The 18239-nt window shown below is 37.1% G+C and overlaps 1 protein-coding gene across 1 annotated transcript in view; it reads right to left on the bottom strand.

Annotated features, from left to right (window-relative positions):
* Window positions 1-18239, bottom strand: part of LOC115878887 (alkaline phosphatase-like) — an 891059-nt gene that overhangs the window by 187461 nt on the left and 685359 nt on the right. The window contains exon 6 of the mRNA XM_030895492.1: window positions 4731-4938. Within this exon, the coding sequence (XP_030751352.1) occupies window positions 4731-4938 (208 nt within the window). The remainder of the gene's footprint in view (window positions 1-4730; window positions 4939-18239) is intronic.

The following is an 18239-nucleotide window of genomic DNA, read 5'->3' as shown; positions in this document are numbered from 1 at the left end:
CTCATCCAGGTCTCGACGTGATAAGGAGCACACAATTGAGATTGAGAGTGAAAAAAAATTAAATTGAACACATAGTCATAGCTATTGAAGACATCAAGCCAAACAAAGCCCCTGAATATGACAACATTCATCCAGAATTCCTTATTTACGCTGGAAGAACTGCCCTCAAATGGCTTTGCAGTTTCTTCTCGAGAATTTTATCAACAGGCAAGAAAACTAAAATAATAGCTGTGCGAAAACCATGAAAATATAAAGATCAACCACAGAATTATCGACCCATAGCCCTTCTCAGTTGTACCTATAAGCTCCTAGAACGACTTATTTTTAATAGAATAAAGGATAGTATCTTAGACCATATAGCTAAAATAACTGGCAGAACTAAAATAACTGGTTGAACAGGCAGGTTTCATTCTTAAACGCAGCTGCTGTGACCAAGTCCTAGCACTCACATCTTGCATTGAAGGAAATTTCCAACTTAAGCTTCAAACTTCCATAGCTTTTGTCGATTTAACAGCCGCTTTCAGCACAGTCTGGAGAGATGGTATGGTTTATAAATTACTTAAAGCACTTCCTTGTCAAACTATAGCTCGAGTTATCAACAACATGCTAAGTAACCGATATATCCAAGTGTTTCTGGAGAGAGCACAAGTAAACCTAAAAAACTTAAGAACGGCTTACCCCAAGGCTCCGTTCTCGCCCCTCTCTTAATTAACTTATACATCTCTGACCTACCAGATACCCAATCAAGAAAATTTTGTTACGCAGACGTTACAGCTATAGCAACTGAACATGAATCGCTATTCCAAACCCAAGGAACACTAATAAAGGATCTCGCAGCCTTGAAGGCCTATTTTATAAAATGGAGACTTCAACCCAGTGCAAATAAAACAGAAGGCTACCTTTTATCTTAATAACAAGCTGGCGAATGCTCAAATAAGCCTCCAGTTTGGTAACACCACTCTGCGTAACAACAAATATCCAAAATATCTGGGGATTACTCTAGACCGTACACTATCATTTCGAAAACACCTAGAAAATGTTGCTGGTAAAATCAGAATACGAAACAATATTATACAAAAACTTTGTGGTACTTCTTGGGGTGCAAAAGCAACAACACTTCGGATCTCCGCTCTTGCTCTGGTATTCAGTGTGGCAGAGTATTGTGCACCCGTGTGGTTGAACAGCCACCATACAAATCTCGTAGACAGACAGCTGAACAACACCATGCGGCTGATTACAGAGACAATCAGATCCACACTTAGTTACCGGCTTCCATTTCTGAGTAACATTCTACCTCCAAATATACGCAGAAACGAGGCTCTTCTTAGAGACTTTGATAAAATAATAGCTACCCCAACGCTCCCTGTCCATCAAAAACTTCCTGCTTTACAGGTAACAAGATTGAAGTGGAGAAACCCACCTTTGCGAACAGCTGAACAGCTAAAAAGCAGTAACTAGAATTCTCGAGAACAGTGGCTTCAGTTATGGAGAGAAATGGCCGATGCGCACCTATACTTCTGGTTCGAAAATAACTATTGCCAGATACCGGATACCGATCTAAACTGGAAAACACGGTCAACTTTGAATAGGATACGCTCTGGCCCTGAAAGATGTGCGGATTCCCTTTATAAGTGGGGGAAAATGCCTTCCGCAGAATGTAATTGCGGACCCCTCACTAAACCATCCACCACATAACTAGAGAGTGCAACCTACGCGCTTATGGTGAAGTCTGGGGGGGCTTTCTGGAGGCTTCTCCAGCAGCTTTGGAATGGATAGGGCATCTAGATGTCAATATATAGTGTTCGTAAATACGTTTTTTATGTTGTCTTTTTATCATATACATGATTTTTTTTATATTTACATTGTAATGTTTTCGTTTACATTGTGGTTTATATCATGTCTATGTTTAACAGTCTTTTTTTTCTTGCATGTATGGCCATACGATAAATAAATAAATAACTAGAACGATATTGCTGAAGATTAAAACTTATTTCTTATGGATATATAAACTACATAGAAATCAGGCTGCACTGAACGATTTAAGGTTACACAAAATAAGATATAATACACAAACTACGTACAATGAGCAAAAAAGAAATCCAAACGAGTGGGAGTGGAAAAGCATATGAAAAGATCTTGTTCCAGTGCCAATCATTTTGATGCAAAGGCAAAACAGTCTGTCAACACAACTGTTAATGCAGGACAGGAGGACTGCAGGCAAAAACATTATAAATTTGAATGCTGTATGAATGTTATATTATAATAGTAGTTTTTTTTTAGTCTGCAACTTAAATTTTATAAAATATATAATATTTTTATAATATACATCCAGTCTTCAATGAAAAATATGGATTTTGAAGCGATAGCTCAAAATTTGTTAATCTTGAACCAGGGCTAGAGCCTAATCGAATTGTCCGAGGAAAAAAATATAAAGAATTGATTTGTCGGAAATGTTGTCTACTTTTATTATACAGGCTGTTCGAGAAATAAGTGCAAGTATTTTAAGGTGTGGTAGATCTCGATAAAAGAAACATATTTTCTCTTTATCGTTTTTCAAATAAGTCCAAAATAACGGAGTTATTTTACTTTGAAAATTTCCAAAAAAAAATATTTTTTGGTAAAATTTTGAGAAACACTGGATCCTTTCTGGATTTTCTTTCTTGTAAATTTAATCTAATACCTATGTTGCCATATTATCAAGAAATTATGTTTTTTAACTAAAAACTATAAAAATTTCCAAAAATTTTTCAAAAAATTTCCCGAAAAAAACCTCATAGGCGTGTTTCTGGAGTTCCAATTCAAATACTTGCACTTATTTCTGGGACACCCTGCATAGAGGTATTTAATATCAAAAAATATATTTTTAGAGTTTTTTGCATTTTGTTCAATGTTCCGTCACGAAATTTTAGGCTAGCAAACGCCAGATTAGGATTCAGCACCCCAAAAAACATAGAGAACAAAATAAATCAGAACTGCTAATCATGACTATTGAAATTTACCACAGATTTTTGCAGATAACAGCGATCTTCATTTCCAAGCCCTCTCTGACCCCGCTTTTTTTTAATTCTATGGTATTATGTCAGTTATTTTAAGTATGGACATTGTAATTAATATTGAAATATTATGTCGTAGCAATTATGTATCGAAATATCATGAATCCAATGTGCCCACTCACGCCGCGCGCCAGTGCGTAAGTACAAGTCCCTATAGACTCTCGCCAAGTCGGTATGGTATTCACAATGATATGGCGGTTTGGATTCCGCATAAACAATAGGACCCGTCCTCGTTTTGACTTAAAATGCTTTATTTTTTTTAATTTCGGTGATTAAAATAAATATATACAAAGTTATTCACCACATTCGACATGAAGTATTGTAGCCAAATGATTGGATTTTTAAAAATTGTGAATGAAGGGATCGTTGGAGTACTACTAATTTAAAATTAATTTTCAAATGGTACAGAGTGTCCCAAATAAAGAAAAAAATATGAAAGCTGTATTTTTTTTTAAATGGACCACCCTTTATATTATTACATTTTTAGTTTCCACTCTTAAAATAAAGATAAATTTAATTAAGGTTTACCCCACTTTAATCTTAGCGGTTTTGAAATATTTACGGTTTTGTGAAAATGCAGTAACAATTTTAATGCTTCATTTTTCTAGGTTTATTTAAGTTTATAAACCAAATATTGTACTGAAGTTTTTCTATTTACTAAATTTTGTGATGCAATAGCAAAAATATTACTAGCTTTAAACGGCAATAACTTATTTATATTCCATTTATATTCTAAATTATAAGAAAATTCATTTTCTAGGAAAACTTGAAGAGATAGATCAAAAATGGTATAACACAACTGTTACTGTATTTTCACAAAAACGTAAATATTTCAAAAATTAATATTAGTAATATTATATATATAAAGCGGGGGTCCTACAGCTCCTGCCGTATCCCGCATTTCGACCTCCATATTGCTCGATTTTGCCATTCTTCCTGGCTAATAGCTCTATCTCTCATGTACTGGTCTACTCCATCTAACCACGTAGTTGTAGGTATTTCTCTTTTTCTTCTGCTTTGTGGACGATACTCCATTGCCTTTTTAGGCCATCTTTCCCCTCCCATTCTTTTTACGTGTCCATACCATAGTAGCTGTATCGATTCGATGTTGTCGGTGCTGGTATATATTCGCCTTGTTCTTTGCCTGATCTCCTCATTTCTAATGTGCTCCATGCTTGATATTCGACATGCTCTTCTAAGAAAGTCCATCTCCACTGACTCGACCATCCTTCTTTCTTTTGATGTAAATTGCCAGCATTCGGCACCGTATGTTAAAATTGGCTGTGTATGTTAAATATTGCTTTGTCAATCCTTAGCTTTGTTTGGATTGATGTTTTATTTGACCACAGGGGAGGGTTTAAAAGACCGATTACTTTCTTCCATTGTTGAACTCTGCTATGTATATCTCTCTTGGACCCTTCTTTAGATATAATGCTTCCTAAATATTTATATTCGCTACACCTTTTAATTTCATGTATGCATAGTTCAAGATCTAAACTAAAAATGTAATAATGTACAGGGTCTTCCATTTAAAAAAAAATACAACATTGCTATTTTTTATTTATTTGGGACACTTATATTAAGGAAGTGTGGAAAGTATGAAAATGTAGACAAAAAATGTTTTAAATCAAAGCGCTTCGGAATCGCCAGCCGTGAAAGACAAAAGGACGACCTTACCTAGGACATAATCAAGCTGATTAGGGTTGATTTTATCCAATTGGCTTTTATTCCACACGTATTCCGCTTTGATTCCTCTCTTCTTTTTGTCCCGCACCCAGTCGTCGATAAGATTCCGCCCGTCCAGTCGCCTGCCCTCCTCTTTTGTTTGTTCGGGGTCATGGGCCACTTTGGGAAGCCAATGGCGACGGCCTCCACCCAACAAAACCTGCAAAACAAAATTTAGGTAATAAGATTATTATATTTCTTCACTTTGAATATATGTAACGGAATATATGTTTACATTCAATTGATCTATGTAAGAAAAAAATTGTGTGTGTACTATGTGCGCATATTTGAAGTAAAATTTCTTACTAACAGCTATTAAATTGTAATGAAGTTCATAAAATTTCTGGGCCACCCTGTATATTATATTAATATTATACTAGAATAATAGAGACTTGATTCTCTTGTAATAATGACAGGCAGGGTATTTTATTGTTAACTCATTATTGTAATGAACTTCATTAATGTTTCTATTGTTGAATTAAATAAGTTAAATATTTAATTGCCATTTTGTAAAGGTGCGTATTCATTATCCGCACGAACGAACGAACGAACGAACGAACGTACGCTAGTGGTATGGACGGGGACCGCACGATAGGACCACTTGCAGAGAGACCATACGCATTTCTTCATTTAACGCGCCAGGTTGGAAATCGATAGAGATATTGTTATAAACTATTTTTTTTTGTTTATATACCGTCATTGAATTATCGCTAAGCAAGTTACTATGGAGCAGTGCATGGGGAGTCAGACTAGGAATCGAGACCAGGTTTCGAATCTCAGCCGGAACATCACTTTTTATTTTTTTTTAAATACTGTTGTATTCTATAGTTTTATTTTGTAGTGATATAGAGAAAAGAACTATTTATTCTGTTATTTTAATCTCCGTTATTAATATAAATTGATTGTTAGTATACTATGTGCGCATATTTGAAGTAAAATTTCTACTAACAGCTATTAAATTGTAATGAAGTTCATAAAATTTCTGGGCCACCCTGTATATTATATTAATATTATACTAGAATAATAGAGACTTGATTCTCTTTTGTAATAATGACAGGCAGGGGTATTTTATTGTTAACTCATTATTGTAATGAACTTCATTAATGTTTCTATTGTTGAATTAAATAAGTTAAATATTTAATTGCCATTTTGTAAGAGAGTTTTGATCGGTTTTGGTCGCCGTGGTTCGGTGCGAGAAACCGAGACGTTTGCGCCGCTCGCCCTACCAGTGCAGGTTGAGTGGAGGGGAGCGTAGTCGAGTACACCTCGGCAGTACTGGCGACAGAGTTAGTTGTGTGGTCGCACGTGAACAGTGAAGTTCGAGTCCGGAGTGCCCTGCCAAGTGTCCTGCTGCCAGCTGCCAGCCGCCTGCCGCCGTATTGTATAAGGTAAGCACCCACCGCCAAAGTGATCGAGAGTAGGTCGTAAGTCTCAGTGTTTCTGAGTTAAAAAGACTAGTGAAATCTAGAGCGATATGGAAACTGAGGAAGATTTTTTGTCGATCGGTGCTTCCGTTGAAGGTAACGACGCCGTACCGTCGCTGTCACATACAGGTTTGAACCTGGCGCCGTCTGGCACGAGTGCTGAATCTGATTTCAGGACGGGGTGGATTTATTCCCTGAAGAAGTCTGAATTAGCTGCACAATTGTTGCGTTTTGGATTGGATAGTACCGGGACCGTTGAGGAAATGCGAAGAAGAATAGTGAGATTCATTAGAGAAGGACAGGCGAGTCCTCAGCCTGTCACACAGCCTTTTGGATTTTCCGGAAATAGTGCTGCTGTACCGACAGTGAGCTCTATAGCCACCCTGACCACTACTACAGTGACAACTACAGTGACAGCAACCTCGAGTGGATACATCGCTGGACGTGTGAAATCCGAAATGTCTTCTCCGGTGGTCTATACTTCTACTTCACAGCCTGTCCCTCTGCCGATAAATCCAGGTATGTCAAATAGTTTTAATACTAATCCTATACAAGTTTACAAATGGGGGGTGACATTTAATGGTCGCTCGGACCCTGTAACATTCTTAGAGAGACTGGAAGAAATTTGTATAGCACAGAATATACATCCGGATCGTTTATTGCCACATTTGCCAGAAGTTTTGCAAGGAGAAGCTGCGCTCTGGTACCGCAATAACCGAGTAAATTACAGGACCTGGGAAGAATTTACTAAAGAATTTAAAATTTTTTATTATCCAGTGAATTATGAGGTGGACCTAGAGGCGAAGATAAGTCGCCGAGTGCAAAGACATGACGAGTCTGTCACGGCGTACATCACTGATCTGCAAACGTTGATCCGCAGACATGGCAGCATCTCTCCGAATCAAGAACTACAGTGGTTGTACAGAAATTTGCTACCTGAATTTCGTCAGGATGTCCGGAGAGGAGACTTTCATGATATTTCGTCTTTCTCTCGAATAACCAAGGAGTTTGAACTGCTTAATCAGGAACTGCAGCGATCGTCCCGTACTTATGCACCGTCCGATGTCGAAGTCCGACCGAATAATACGCCTCGGCAAACCATGCCGGAAAATGAGCATGCTGGAGCCAGGAGCAACCTGATGGTTATCCAGAGCCAATCGCCGTCTCAGAGTAAACAGAGATATGTGTCTGTTACTCCCCGTGTTTCAAGATATCCGTATAGAGCGCCGAACTCTGCAAAACAGACTTCAGAAGCAATCTGTTGGAGATGTGGACAGACAGGACACTTCCGCAGACAGTGCACATCCGAGCCCAAAATCTTTTGTTCCCGATGCAAAAAGACAGGTGTTCTTTCAAGGAATTGTCCATGTGTGAGCCCAAGAAAGCGGGAACCAAACTGCACAGAAATATCCCAGGAACAACATTATTCACCAACGGAGATTGTTGAAGAATTACCACAAATCTTACGTCAAGAAATTCGTCCTGTTGTGAAGATTCGCTACCGGAACACCGACTATTTGGCACTCCTGGATACTGGAGCTGCCCATTCCTATATTGGAAAGAAATTGACAGAACAGTGCCAAACTTCCAAGGCAATTCCTGTCAAACCCACGGTAAAAGGAGCGAGACTTGCTAATGGTGCCACGGAGTCCATTAGCACAGCATTTAGGATGAAAATCCAAGTAGGAGAGCAGTCTCTGAATGAGGTTTTCCACAGTCTAAAAGACTTAGTTTCGGATATGATTATTGGTATGGATATTCTGGGCAAACATGACTTCCAGATTGATTTACGAACCCGACAGATCCGATTGAATGCTAAGTTGGTGAGTGCAGAATCGGTGGTTTCGTCTTGTAATGTCATGTCAAGTTTAAAGATCCGAAGTTTCCGCCGAAGGTTTACAAGTAAACCCGAGGGAAAAAATGTTGAACAAACAACCGAGAAGTTGAGGAAAGGTCAACGTCAAGCATCCGTTTCTAAAGGCAGTCGCCTTCCGATAAAAACGAGTCTACAAAGCCCTGTAGAAGAGTTCCGCAGACGTCAAACCAACAAGTATTCTGACTCCAAAGATGTATTGCTTAAAAACTCTGATCGAGTTCCGGTGGAGAAGAATGTGTGCTGGCGATGTGGAATTCCCGGACACCTACGTGGTGTATGTCAGAGAAGATTTATTTTGTTCTGTTCCAGATGTGGGACACTCGGCGTGCGATCACAAGATTGCAAATGTAGATGTATACCTTCCCGTTCAAATCACTCCGAATCCTGGGCTGAGGGAGGTTGGTCAAGAGGAAGATCAACAGGCGTCCAAACCAGTATCTAAAAAAAACCGTCCCGACTGATGAAGTTGTGGAACTGATTTTATTTGGAATTTTTCAGACTATAACGACTCATGAATCATGAGTCACTGCCAGGAACTATCTGCAGGCTACACTGACGCTAACCAACTCCCCCACATTCCCATGTGTCTGGAAGCCAGTCTAGGCGGAGACAGCAACAACTTGCCAGGGAAGAAGTGGAGAGGTGACATGCAGAAAAATCCGATGTCCTGGCCCGTCTGAAAACCAACGCCGGACGTCCAGCAACAGGAGTCTGTCGTCACAATGTCCTCAGTCTACAAGTCATCAGATTCTAAGTTTTCATTTCTTGTTTACTCTCTAAAGGGTTTTGCTTTTCTTTAAAAAAAAAAATGAAGGGATTAAAATTAAAAAGGGAAACAGAAAAAGGGTAGAGAAGTTTTGTTTAAGGGAATTCTGTAGTATCTCTCATCTGGTCGTTTTTGTTTAAATATGAAATTATATTGCGACCAATTGTTCTGCGTGCCTGAAGAGTTGAACTAATTCAGTTGTGCTATAGGTGTACGGGTCTCCATGACTGAGCCATTTGCAGGACAGTTCTACGTCGCTGGACCACGAGGGACTCACCGAAGCCTTAAACACCGCTGGACCACGAGGGACTCACCGAAGCTCTCAACGCCGCTGGACAACGAGGGACTCACCGAAGCTTTCAACACCGCTGGACAACGAGGGACTCACCGAGGCCGCAAACACCGTTGGAGCAAGCTCGACACGTCGAAGCTGCGGTGTCTAGCAGAAGGAAGATCTTCAAGTTGAAGAAGACCGAAGATATTGCGTAATTTAGTTAAGTTTTGCATTTTGAAAATAAACATTTGATTTTGCGGTCGTTTTATTTTAGTAACTTAACCATGATTACGATACAAAAAATTTAGATTAAGACTTGACAAATAAACATTTGAGTTTATGGTTGTTTTCTTTTAGTTGTAAGCATAATGAAAGTGATACCAGGTCCCAGAATATCAAGGTTTTAGATTAAGTTTGACAAATAAACATTTGAATTTGTTGTTATTTTGTTAGATGAAATCTTGCCCAGTAAATATCCGAATTTATTGTTGTTTTATTAGGTTAAGTTTGGCCCAATAAACATTCGAATTTGTTGTTATTTTGTTAGATGAAATCTTGCCCAGTAAATATCCGAATTTATTGTTGTTGTATTAGGTTAAGTTTGGCCCAATAAACATTCGAATTTGTTGTTGTTTTATTAGACTTTAAGAGATATACTGGGCGTTAGCTTAAGTTTTGGACAAACAATATTCGAATTGGTTTTGTTTTATTAGATTAAGTTTGGCTCAATAAACATTCGAATTTGTTGTTGTTTTATTAGACTTTAAGAGATATACTGGGCGTTAGCTTAAGTTTTGGTCAAACAAAAGCTGTTTTAACAGGAAGTTTCATTTCAGCATAGCTGACAAAAATATATGTTCATATATTTTTAACCGAAGTAGGGGGAGTGTAATGAAGTTCATAAAATTTCTGGGCCACCCTGTATATTATATTAATATTATACTAGAATAATAGAGACTTGATTCTCTTGTAATAATGACAGGCAGGGTATTTTATTGTTAACTCATTATTGTAATGAACTTCATTAATGTTTCTATTGTTGAATTAAATAAGTTAAATATTTAATTGCCATTTTGTAAGAGAGTTTTGATCGGTTTTGGTCGCCGTGGTTCGGTGCGAGAAACCGAGACGTTTGCGCCGCTCGCCCTACCAGTGCAGGTTGAGTGGAGCGGAGCGTAGTCGAGTACCTCGGCAGTACTGGCACGACAGAGTTAGTTGTGTGGTCGCACGTGAACAGTGAAGTTCGAGTCCGGAGTGCCCTGCCAAGTGTCCTGCTGCCAGCTGCCAGCCGCCTGCCGCCGTATTGTATAAGGTAAGCACCCACCGCCAAAGTGATCGAGAGTAGGTCGTATTCTTTTTATTGTTAATACCGTTTACTTTACTGCCTTGACGCGTTATAGGGATAAGGGAGACAGAGATAGTTAGAACGCGCGATCGCAAAGGCCGAAAAAACTTGTGTTCGTTCAGGGCCAACTGTCCTCTAGCAGGTTGGGGAGCTGAACGGATCCCGTGGACGCGAGGAAAGCGCGCGATCGTAAAAGCCGGCAAAACTTGTGTTCGTTCAGGGCCAACTGTCCTCTAGCAGGTTGGGGAGCTGAACGGATCACGTGGATGCGAAGAACGATTTCTTTTGTTAAGGGAAAGAAGGAGCGTGAGAGAGATAACGAGCAAGGTGGTACAGTAAACGCACGGGTCGCGAATGTTCTTGGAACTAAGGCAGGATCTCGTCTATCCCGCGACTGGTTCTGTAGTTCCCGTATTCTCATCAGGAGCGCCGTGGGATCTCGCCGACATCCCGAGGTGGTCCTGACCGGGCGGTGTGGACTGTGCTTATCCAGACGACTAACCGAGACGCCGTTTCGTTCTACTGCGAACGATCCAGGGCTCGCGTGCGTACCTATCCCACAGGACTCCGTTTCGTCCTACTGCGAACGATCCAGGACTCGCGTGCATATCTATCCCACAGGACGCCGTTTCGTTCTACTGCGAACGATCCAGGGCTCGCGTGCGTATCTATCCCACAGGACGCCGTCTCGTTCTACTGCGAACGATTCAGGGCTCGGGTGCGTAATTATCCCACAGGACGCCGTTTCGTTCTACTGCGAACGATCCAGGGCTCGCGTTTGTTTATCCCGGGACGTCTGTAACGACGTCGCCGACGTTTAGAAAGTCGGGTTATAAAAGAGTATATCGCTCCGGTACGTACATGTCTGTGTTTACTAGGACGCCGTTAAGTTAGACGCCGGTTAGAAACTCGCGTCGTTTTATTTACTAGAACGTCATGTCAAAAACGCGCTTTGAATTCGCGTGATTAAATCGGACAGTGAGTTGCATATCGAGATTATACGGTCAAAACTTTAGAGGTGCTCGATTGTTGTTGTAAATTTTATTTTACGAGTCTTTAATTATAAATTTTCTTTCATTTTCATTACAATTTAAAGTCGTGAAACTTCCTGGGGTATTTAGCATATAGTTAATAAATTAAATAAAGCCTTAATGTTATGTTATAGTTAACTGTGTGTTTTATTTCTTTTCATTTCATCACTCCCTGGTATCTCCACTGTATAAAAGCTACCCGTATTGGCGAAACGTGGACCTCTTCCACTATAAATAACAGAGGTGGCGCCCGAGAGATTTAAATTTACTACTGTACGCCAGTAAGGCTATTTATTTTTCACTGAACCAAAGAAAAATAAATTGAGACTCTTACAAAATTGAACGATTTGAAGGGCATATTTGAAAAAGTGTAGTTTGAAATGTGGAAATAGTATATTACATACCGAGGAGGGAAGTGTTTCATTACTGTTGAGAAATTAACTAAATCTCGAGACAATAATGAAAACTTTCCTCCGAGGTTTGTATACTATTTTATTTACAACCACATCATTAACTAAAAAATAGGGACAGTATTTTATTTTGAAAAAAAAACAAATACGCGAAAATTTGTCGTTTTCTGTTTTGGCATTTCCATATCTATAGTTACCGGTACCAGTGGTTGTTATGGCGCAAACCTTTAACAGAAAATCAAACAACTAAGTGACAGTTTTGAATTTCTCGTTCGCTTTTTCGAATTTATATAATACAGAAAGCCAGAATGTTGTCGGAAAGTTCTAATAATGAAGACTACTTTAATATTGGTACTCAACAAGAGCCTCGACCAGAACTTACAGAAGCTGCAAAAAGAGCAGAAGCCAGTTTACTTCCAGGGAAAAGTAGGGAGCGATATGAAATAGCATTGAAAGTATACGAAAAATGGTGTGCCAAAAGAAAGGCTAACAATATTGCTTTGGAGATAGTCTTGATGGCATATTTTAGCGACATGGCAAGGCAGAAAAAGCCATCTACTCTTTGGGCTACGTACTGCATGATACGGACAATGCTAGAATTAAGGAAAAAGACTATATCACAAACTCGTCGCTTTTTAAAACGCCAGAATGTAGGTTTTAAACCAAAGTCTAGCATTTTTACCAGGCAAAGCAAAAAAAAAAGGATTTTCTCACGAAAGCACCTCAACAATTCCTTCCTATTAAAATAATGCTTTTTTTAAATGTTTTCTTTTTCTGTTTTTAAATATTTCTTTTCATTGTTTTAGGTTGCGCTTATAGAAAATGTGTCTGGGGCATGTCGAAGTGATGAGCTACTGAAGATAAAAAGTACGCATATTGATATTTTAGAAAACAAAATTTGCATAGAAATTCCCGATACAAAAACTTAAAAGAGCAGATTATTTATTTATGATAACTAACACAAGTTGGATAGAAATTGTGAAAGAATGAGAGATTTTTTGTTCAATATCCATTAGAAAAAGCTCGAAATCGATCCTTTGGATACAATTCTATATCTAAATTTCCGTACAAAATTGCTAGCTTTTTGAAACTTCCCAATGCGAAAACCTACACAGGTCATGCTTTTAGACGAATAACGGCTACGTTACTGGTAAATAGCGGAGCTGATATTTTACAGCTGAAGCGTCTAGGGAGATGGAAATCCAGTGCTGTGGCTGAGGGTTATGTGGATGCATCTGTAGCCAACCAAACTAAAACCGCAAATATGATATCTTCAACGACATCGTTGCCATCGTCTTCCTGTAGCAATTCAAACTCTTTACCTTCTTTTGTTGACATTAGAAAACTTGGCACAAGTCAAAAGTTAAGTTTTTGCAACAGGGAAACCTCAATGAGTGAAAGATATCTTCAGGGCGGCCGGGCCCCTTAACAATATCGATTAACGCGTACAATAAGTCAAATTTGACCATTAATTTTGACAAATAAATGTATTAAAACCTTCAATTATTATTGTTAATCTTTGTTGATCTTGTTTATTTTTGTTGATGTTAGATAAGTATTTAATAAAGATATTACAAGAATATTTTGCTCAATTAAATGAGGCGAGAAATAAGAAAAACCGAGTGATAATATGTGGTTGTAAATAAAAGTAATAAATTAAAAATTAATAAATAATTTAATTCATTTTCACCAAACCTGTATTAAAATGACCCTCTGTCCGTATGTGGACATTCGGGTACCTCTATCTACGCGCATAGTTTGGTTCTAATTGGCCCATAATTAAGAAAAATCCTAATGATTTCGTCCACTTAGAGGCATTGGTTCGAATCGTCAATGACGCCATCCTGTAGCCCGTCTCCGGTTATGCCGAAATCGACCCATATTTTTCTTCAATATCAAATTCTTAGTCCCTCCCTGATGAAGATGTAAACGAACTCCCTGACGAAGATGTAAACGAAACGTTGAGATGACCCGCATATTTAAAAATAGACGTATTTTTTTAAATTCAAAAGACTATTTTTTTAAGACACTCTATATACATAATAAAATTATTTATTCTTAAAATATTATTCGCAAACTAGGGAGAGGGAAATCAGACGACGAACAGAGTTAACAGGTGTAAAGTAATAGCTTTTAGACTACCATCCGAGACGCATTGTTGTTATTTTGGTTTGTAAGTTTTGTGACAACGAATGTCATTAAATGTAAAGTAAATATTCCTCATTATTTAACTAGTGTTAACTAAAGCATATATCTTGTCTGTTGTAGCACATATTATTTGTCTGTTGTAATATTCTGTGCTAAAGATTTTACTTATTTATTTCCTCTGAGAATTATATCAAATAACATGTGTATGTATTTAATGGAATCGATTATGCTGTAAATAATTTCAGTTTAAAAGTAATCTAAATACAATTTTTTACTGTCCATTCGTGCCGATGTTTTTGATTTAGTGTGAGAATAAGGGCCTTGTTGAGTGTACTAACATTTTTCGACCGTACATGGGCGAATATCTTAGCTCGCAAAAGGGCAACCAAAAACAATAAATAAGATAACTTATAATTTAAAGATATTTGCACGAAACCTTCAATTTTAGCTTCGAGGTCCGCAACCAGGGCCTCAGTATCTACGGTTGGGGATCCGTTAAACTAACAAACCTCTTCCGTTTTGAATGTAATAAATGTGGCAGGCATGTTTTGAATGTATGAAACTACAAATGTTGGTATGAGGACAATTTTTGTATTATTATTATTTCTCTTTTATTAAAGTTCAGAACATAGTTGGATTCTTTGGTTACATTTATGAAGGTTTTTTTCTGCCGTGCTCTTTTACTAGTGAATTCCAGGCAGAGTACGGCACTCCTTTCATTTTATTTAATAAAATAAGGAGAGCTCTTTACAAATTTAGCGTTTGATTTATATCACGTATTCTCATTAAATTTCCCTAGTATTGCTCTGCCGAGCGCATCCGAAGTAATCACAATAAAACAATATTTGTAACACAACGTAGGTTCCTTTATTTCATTTAAATTGTTTGTTATACAGTTGGCCAAAATATTACCACTCCAACTTAGTTAAAAGACCCTTTGTTGTCATACTACAACGTCGTATCCAATTTTGCAGGGTGGGACCGTGTGCACCGTCGCTCACATAGCCTACCCAGCAACTTTGGTCACGACCACCAACTTTTGACGTTTCTTACATTCAAACTAATTGTCACAGTGACACGTGTCGTACACGGTTGGCCTTGGTTTAATCTATCGACCTACCAAATTTTATTTAAATCGGGCAATTTGTTCGCCATTGATAATAGAGTCTCCTAATGTTGCCAGTCATAGTATACGAAATGTCGCCAAAGTATCATACAAAGATAGGGCTCTTCATTTCGAGTTTCTCTTCCGAGAGCTCTTCTTACATTCCGAGTCTCAGCCCTCTAGCTCACATAGGCTCCGCCTCTAAAGACCCATCTCAACTTCCTCATTGGCTTACAACTTTTTCGACCGTTACCATTTTTCCTCTCGTGTGAGATCTCACTAGCCCGTGTGTCACGGCCTTAAATTTTTACTCCCAGCGCGCGTAAAGAAGTTTCACTTCAAAAATGTTTTATTCCCTTCACTTTTAGTTGATAGTACAGAAAACATTTGTAAAATTATATTCTACTTAGTTTCCAAACCAACAAAAACATGTGCCATCTCTCCTCTCGTCGATACATAAATAATCCTTTCCACCATACATAAATAAACAAAGAAAAGATAGAAAATAAGAAAAATAAAAAGAAGTTAAAATAGTTAAAACTTTAGTAACTATATTGAATCGCGCATTTATACTTTTAGATATTAACATACATACTTAACCAGTTAGAAACTAAAAAAATATTGAACAAATTTACTTGATATTCTGGATGTTGTAACATTTCCTTATTCGGTTTACACACAAGTAATATCGAAATTGACACACATTTGGCTCACACGCTGTACAAACTCATTCATTTGAAACACATATTATATCAAGCCAGATTGCATTACGGTAATAGCGCATACACAGAATCTTCATTAAAGTAAAATAGCTATGTAATTGCCAGCAGATTCAGCTCCAGCTGGATGGCACTATAAATAATACGTCTAATTAAACGTCATTTAACGTAAATATTTTATTTGACACGCCAACAATGGATTACACGAACAGAATGTTTAATATTAATGAGTGAACGTTAGAGCTATTAATTTTTCACACTGCTTTAAAATGTTGCCAGTCATTGTTTACTTGAAGGTTGAATTTGGGTGTTGCACTATTAAAATATTCTGGGTATATTTCTGAAAAATAACTGAAAATATCAGAAATAAAAGTCAATAGTCATGGGATCTATTTTAAGAAATTCCAGTGTTAACCCTTAACGGCTACAAACATTCCTGTATCTTTCGTAAACGCTTGCAATTGTGGTAATGATGATGCATATACCTTCAAGTCAATAGATGTTCTATAAGTTAAAGCGATAAACTCATTAGCTTACGGCGTGTTCATTTATTGAATACAGAAATTCAAGAAGTGTCTACCAAATTCCTGTATAGCGATTGTGATTTTTTTATTAATTTTTGAATATTGTCTGGTTTTTGTAATTTATTTGCTTATTTTATTATATACATATATCAAAATTAAGGTATTTACTATAAATGCATATTAAAAAAATTGTATTGATGATCAATAACCATTTTTTTCCAAATGGTTGACGTTAGCACCATAAATGCATATATTATAAACCAAAGCTATACAGATACCTTCAAAATGGGATGTAAGGATTTTCTTAAACATCTAAACAAATCCAATGATTAAAAAAGGTTAATCAACCTAAATATACCAAAAAATCTAAGACTTAAGGAGAATACTGTAAGAGATTATGGTATGCCAAACAGCAGCCAGTGATGAGTGACTGGAAACGAGAGATCTTTGCTCTAGGTGCTCTTACAAAATAAAAGAAACACCCAGTATCTCCGTATAGTTTGTAAAACACGCTTATCCAGAGTGCTCAAGAAAAATGTGTTTAAATTGCCGCCAGTACAAAAATATGTGAGAATATTACATTTTTATGTTAACCACGTAATTTTTTATACAACGTTAGATTGCTAACTCATAATAATTGTTTCTACTCTATATATTTTTAACTAACTCATGTAAACTCTATTTTTATTTTTTATTATATTATTCTATTTTAAATTATGTAATTTAATAGAGGTGTCAGCCAGATTACTCTCACTGTAGCGATTAAAGAACAAAATATATTGAGTGTATGCGTTGAGCGTTAAATAATGTAATTTTTCACCAATTGTAAACAATCATATAGGGACGATTAAATTATCCCATTCTATTATTTATAATACTTTGGACACCTAATGTACTTCTTTGTATACATATTTTAATTTTCCGGTGAGATATTAGCATCGCCGATGCTTTACCATATCATCGATTTATATTGAGAAAGCTATGATTGCCGTTTTGTTTAACAAAAAAATATCCAACAGAATATATGTAATAGTCAGTCATTTTTTTAAAATGGTATTTTATCGTCGACCGAAAAGATTAATTCACGAGCGGTGAAATTGCGAGTGAATTAATTTCGGGAGACGATAATGCAATTTTATCGTTGTGTATAAAACAATATTTATTTCCATAGCGAGTTACGTTTTAAAAAATACTCAGAAATTATTATTTCAAGGAATTTATTACGAGAAGAAAAAATATTGTGCTGGATTGGCGTTGGTTAGAACCAGGCCCACCTGAGGAAGGGTAGGCCCAGAAAGCGATTGTAAACGTGGAGCTTTGTTCCCCCTTTATGACAAATAAAACAATTTTCTTTTTACTTTTTTTCTATTTTCGATTTTTCGAAATTACAAAAAATGCACAGCTAAAGGTAAGAAAATATTTAGTACTAAATAGAATGAGTGTTATGTTCATAGTTATAAATTTTCTGAAAAAAAATTCTCTCGCTAAAATAAGTGTTTAAAATCAAAAATATACTTTTTGTATTAAACATGTGTAAAAAACTCCACTGAAAACTCTTTTCATAAAAGCAAATTGTGCAGACGGACAAAAAATATTCACATTGATGGAATTGTTTAGACTTTAGACGCTGTTTAATATTTCAATTGAAGGATGCTTAAAAGAAAAAGTTTACGAAACTCCTTCAGTGTCTCTCAAAATGCTGCAGGCAAAACAAATTATAAAATGACCATTGAAAATATCAGGCAATGACATTTAAGAAAATTAAATACGAACATTTTGCAGAGAAATGTTGTTATCAAGCATCAACTTGAGAGCCACTGTATAAAATATTTTATGGAG

This window comes from Sitophilus oryzae, unplaced genomic scaffold (genome assembly GCF_002938485.1).
Source record: "Sitophilus oryzae breed Bouriz unplaced genomic scaffold, Soryzae_2.0 scaffold_1536_pilon_pilon, whole genome shotgun sequence".
Lineage (NCBI taxonomy): Eukaryota > Metazoa > Arthropoda > Insecta > Coleoptera > Curculionidae > Sitophilus > Sitophilus oryzae.
Note: the sequence above shows the minus strand (reverse complement) of the source record. Positions and strands in the feature narration are given on the sequence as shown.